Source organism: Muscardinus avellanarius, assembly GCF_963383645.1.
Source record: "Muscardinus avellanarius genome assembly, chromosome: 2".
Classification (NCBI taxonomy): Eukaryota; Metazoa; Chordata; class Mammalia; order Rodentia; family Gliridae; genus Muscardinus; species Muscardinus avellanarius.
In genome coordinates, this window is record NC_137787.1 from 134,606,101 (window position 1) to 134,611,415 (window position 5,315).

General features: G+C 54.5%; 1 protein-coding gene across 1 annotated transcript; it reads left to right on the forward strand.

Moving 5' to 3' along the window:
* Window positions 1–525: 525 nt before the first annotated feature.
* Window positions 526–4,948, forward strand: LOC308259175 (protein Smaug homolog 2-like; the record flags this gene model as incomplete). The annotated part of the gene is given in 6 exon segments (XM_080689995.1): window positions 526–600; window positions 738–1,547; window positions 1,551–2,046; window positions 2,049–2,512; window positions 2,516–2,708; window positions 4,863–4,948. Coding segments are annotated over 6 exon segments (2,124 nt in total).
* Between the last annotated feature and the right edge of the window lie 367 nt (window positions 4,949–5,315).

Genomic DNA, 5,315 nt, shown 5'->3' on the forward strand with positions numbered 1-5,315 from the left:
GTTGGGGGTGTCGTTTAGAGGTAGAATGCCCCTGGGTCCAATTGTCAGCACCAAATAAACTAGAAAAACTTGTCTCACATTATAAAACTTTATAAATGTATTATGTAATCAATCAAAAATCAAATTTGAAATATTACAAAATTATGAGAATACAGCTTTCCAGAACATTTGAAAATCTCTCTATTCAAATTGGAATGGCGGTGGCTGCGGCGGTGGTCAGTGCGGGAGGAGGGAGGGGAGTTCACAGGCCGGAGAGGAGACGATGGCTGCAGCTGCATTTGAAGTGGCCTGAGGAGGCCCCCGGGGACAGCGGTGGCGGCTGAGGCGGAACCTGGAGAGGTGTGACTGGACCAAGACCTCCCCCGATGTGAGCAGGTTCCCTCCTTCCCCCACCACCCATTGCCACCATGCCAGGGAACATCCTCAAGCCCTGGTCTTCAGGGTAGAGGTAACAGGAGCCCAGAGCAGAGACCATGTGACCCTTGCCACCACCATCTCTCCCACCCTGGCCCCAGACCCGGCACCATGATGTTCCGAGACCAGGTGGGCATCCTCGCTGGCTGGTTCAAGGGCTGGAATGAGTGTGAGCAGAGGAGCTCAGTGCTCGGGCTGCTTTCATCACGCCCGACCACGCACCCCTCTCGCCCCAGAGCAGTGTGGCCTCCTCTGGCAGTGAGCAGACGGAGGAACAGCGCTCCAGCCAGAACACTTAACAGGAGGACGGCAGGACGGCAGGAGTGGCCCTGCTGTCACTTCTGAAGCGGGTCACCCATACCCAGGCCCGCTTCCTGCAGCTCTGCCTGGAGCATTCACTGGCGGACTGCAATGACATTCACCTTCTGGAGTCGGAGGCCAACAGTGCTGCCATTGTCAGCCAGTGGCAACAAGAGTCCAAAGAGAAGGTGGTGTCCCTCCTGCTGTCCCACCTGCCCCTGCTTCAGCCAGGCAACACGGAGGCCAAGTCAGAGTACATGAGGCTGCTGCAGAAAGTGCTGGCCTACTCTATTGAGAGCAATGCCTTCATTGAGGAGAGCCACCAGCTGCTCTCTTATGCCCTCATCCACCCAGCCACCACACTGGAGGACCGCAATGCACTGGCACTCTGGCTGAGCCACCTGGAAGAGCGACTGGTTAGTGGCTTCTGTACCTGGCCAGAGCCCTCCTACCACTCACACCAGAGCTCAGATGAGTGGGGAGGACCTGCAGAGCTGAGCCCTGGAGAAGCAGGGGCAGGCTTGCAGGACAAGCCACCCCAAGAAAACGGACATGTGCCCTTCCACACTTCCAGCTCAGTGCCACCAGCCATCAACAGTATTGGGAGCAATGCAAACACAGGTCTCCCCTGCCAAATCCACCCTAGCCCACTGAAGCGCTCCATGTCTCTCATCCCTACAAGTCCCCAGGCCCCTGGTGAGTGGTCGAGTCCAGAGGAGCTCAGTGCTCGGGCTGCTTTCATCACGCCCGACCACGCACCCCTCTCGCCCCAGAGCAGTGTGGCCTCCTCTGGCAGTGAGCAGACGGAGGAACAGCGCTCCAGCCAGAACACTTAACAGGAGGACGGCAGTGGTATGAAAGATGTACCCTCATGGCTCAAGAGCCTCCACTTGCATAAGTATGCAGCCCTCTTCTCACAGATGAGCTACGAGGAGATGATGACACTTACTGAGCAGCACCTGGAGTCACAGAATGTCACCAAAGGTGCTCGCCATAAGATTGCCCTGAGTATCCAGAAGCTGTGTGAAAGGCAGAGTGTCCTCAAGTCCCTAGAGAAGGATGTGCTGGAAGGTGGGAATCTACGGAATGCTCTGCAGGAACTGCAGCAGATCATCATCACCCCTATCAAGGCCTTCAGTGTCCTTCAGGCCACTGTGGCCGCTGCTGCTGCCACCCCTACTGCTAAGGATGGGGGCCGGGGGGAGCTGCCCCTGACAGGTGCTGAGCGCCCCCTAGCCCACCCTAGCACAGACAAGGGCACTGAGGCAAATGACCCTCCAGCTGCAGAGAGCTACCCCCCTCCACCAGCTCCAGCTCCCACTGATGGCAGTGAGCTCCCGTCGCCGATGGAGACATCCCCAGCCAGTTTACACGGGTGATGGGCAAAGTGTGCACCCAGCTGCTGGTGTCCCGACCAGACGAGGAGAACATCACTAGTTACCTCCAGTTCATTGAAAAGTGCCTGACTCATGAGGCTTTCACAGAGACACAGAAGAAGCGGCTACTGTCCTGGAAACAGCAAGTGCTGAAGCTCCTCCGGACATTCCCACGCAAAGCCGCACTGGACATGCAGAACTCCCGGCAACAGAAGGGCTGGGCATTTGGTTCCAACTCACTCCCCATAGCTGGCTCTGTGGGGATGGGGGTGGCCCTGCGGACCCAGCGGCAGTTCCCATTGCCTCCACGGGCCCTCCCACCTGGCAGGATGGGCCTACTGAGCCCCTCGGGCACTGGGGGTGTCTCTCCCCTACATGCCCTCACCAGCCCCAGCATTGGGGGCCAGGGCCGACAGAACCTGTAGTTTGCCAGTCCTGGAGGCAGCATGCCCAGCCAGAGCCGCAGCTCTGTGCAGCGTACCCACTCACTCCCGGTCCGTTCGTCACCCCAGGCCATTCTCATGTTCCCTCCAGACTGCCCGGTACCCGGGCCTGACCTGGAGATCAATCCCACCCTGGAGTCTCTGTGTCTGAGCATGACAGAACATGCCATGGGTGGTGAGCATTTCCTCTTTCCCTGACCCAGTTCCCACCTACCCAGCGTCTCCACCTCTGAGCAAGGAACTCAGTCATCCTGAGGGTCCCAAGGGGAGGCCAGGCTCCAGGGAGGTCCCACCTGGTATGACAGGCCACGTGAGTGCCTTTTCCTCAGGCCTCCTGCCAGCTCCTGATCTTCCTCCCTTCCTCCCTTTCTTATCACAGATGGGACAGACAAAACCTCCACCATCGGACGGGACCCACAGCCCAGCGCACCCATAGGCTACCGGGGCGGCGGGCGGGAGCCAACCCCCAACGGGCTTCTCTACGGCTGAGAAAGGGTGGGCTGGCTCAGCTATACATTCTAATATTTTTCTACTCTCTCACCCTTTTAACTTTTGTTTAACATTGGCACATGCCTTGCTCACTCCCAGGCCCATGGAGAGATCTCTGCTGAGGCCAGGGGACAGAGGGGGCAGCCAGGATAAAGGGGCAAGGACTGGCTAGACTGCCTGCCCCTCCATCCCTCCCACATCCCCCACCTGGCCTTGGCTCACCCTTGCTTCCTCCAGACCATTGACTGCTGGCCCCTCCTCAAGGGAGCAGACTCCCCAGACAAACTGACCGCTACATTGTGGAGCCTGCTTGAAGCCTTTGACATGGTTACTGGAGAGGAGCTGGGGAGAGGAGGGTGAGGAGGGGAAGCATCTCCCTCCCCTCTCCATTCTAGACTGTCCCCACTCCCATCATTCCCTGAGGACCGTCACCACCTTCCTCTCACCTCTCGCCCTGTTTTATCAGAGGTTCTCTACAATTAATTTCTTAGGCCTATTTAAGATAGATACATATTTATATAGTTCTTAACGGTTTTTCTCTTTGATCATTCCCCATCATTTTTAAATCCCCAGGCCTCTCTTTGAGCCAAGACAGTGGGAGGGGTCCTGAACTTTTTGAGTGGAGAGGGCAGAGCCCCCTCCCCCAGAACCCTCTCCCCTCTCCCTCTCCCAGCCCTGGCTCCTCAGATGCAGAGGTTGAAGGTGGCAGCCAGGTGAGATCAGGGAGTCTGTTGCCTTAACATCCCCTTCCCCCACCAACACACTCCCTTCTTCACTCCTAGGTCTGGTGAAAGACTTGGGGGTTAGGAATATGGGAAAGGGGATTGTTTGGTTTTTGGTTTATTTCCCACCCCACCTTTTCTTTCAACCCCCACCCCATTATGTCATGACCTCATATAAGTGGAACACTATATCATAATCCAGAGGTGCATCCCAGCCCAAGTCACACAGACCCTCTGATCCCTGTTTCTGATGAGGGCTTGTATTGGGGCCAGATGGAGAGAGGATTTGGAGGTTCAGACTGTGGGGAAGCCAGGGTTCTTCATTCCAGCCTTCTCTTCCTCCTCAACTTACCCCCTCATTGGGACATCCTCAAGCTTTTCACATGGAAAAGGAAAAAATGTTATTTTTAGATACATTTTATGAATAACTTTTGTTATGAATATGGCTGGAAACCATTATGTATGTTATTAAAGATACAAAATGTTGGGGAAAAAAACAAAAAACAAAAATGAAAACCACCACCCTTCCTGCACTATCAGCCCATTCCCCAGACTTTGCTCCTGTCCCCCTGGTCTGTGAACCTTCCTCCACTCTGAGCCCAGGGAAGTGGAAGAGACCAGGGGGTAGAGCAGCCCTGGAGATCTCCCTCTGGGTCCCCACTTCCTCTCCCAGTGCCGGGCTAGGTGGGGTGTCAGGTTTATTTATGTACCTTTTGCACACTCATCAACCTATGCAAGTCCCACCCCGGCCCCTCCATGTTTCTGTGCCTTTGCTCATTCCCCTCAAGCTCCCAGGGCTTCTCCAGCCCCCTCCCACTAGCCATAGGAAGTGGGATGGATGGGCCACCTTGTTTGGAATCAGCAGGGTGTCCCTCATAGGACCCTCACCTCTCCTTGGCTGGTCCTATTCTGTCCACTCCCTTTCAGGGTGAGCTGACTCTGCCTGGCACTGGGAGGTGGTGAGGGACACCCTCCCACATACAAAGGGAGGTGAGAGCGAGCTACCCCTCCCCACCTGACAGCAGAGTGTAGGACGCAGGCGGCCCCACTCTGATGGGCAGGACCTCTCCTTCTCTCTCTTCCTCCATGATCTCGCCTTCCCTACTACTTGTCCCCAGCCCCACTGGCAGAATCAGCTTTGAGTAACTGTACAGTTTTTCTCGCTGTTGGAAAAGACTTATTTGTTGGAGTTTCACTTGTTTAATGGTCTGGGCTTATTTTGGAAAAAAAAAAAGATCCTGAAAAAAAAATTGGAATTATCTTAATTTACACTTTGTATACTAATATGTATATTTATTTTTCTTTTCTTTTTCTTCTTATTGGTGTACCTCAATTATATAGTTTTGGGTTTCATTGTGTCACATTAGAATATACATAAAAACACAATTTGGCCAATTTTACTTTCAATTATACCACCCATCCACTCCTCCCTCACCTACCCCATTCTTCAACCCTAATGATTACCCCAGAGGGGACATCATTGCTCAGAGGGAGACCATGAGGGTTTTGCCCCTAGTCACATGGCCTCAGATTCCTGTTGGGTGTGTTGTAAACAGAGAAGCCATTCTTTA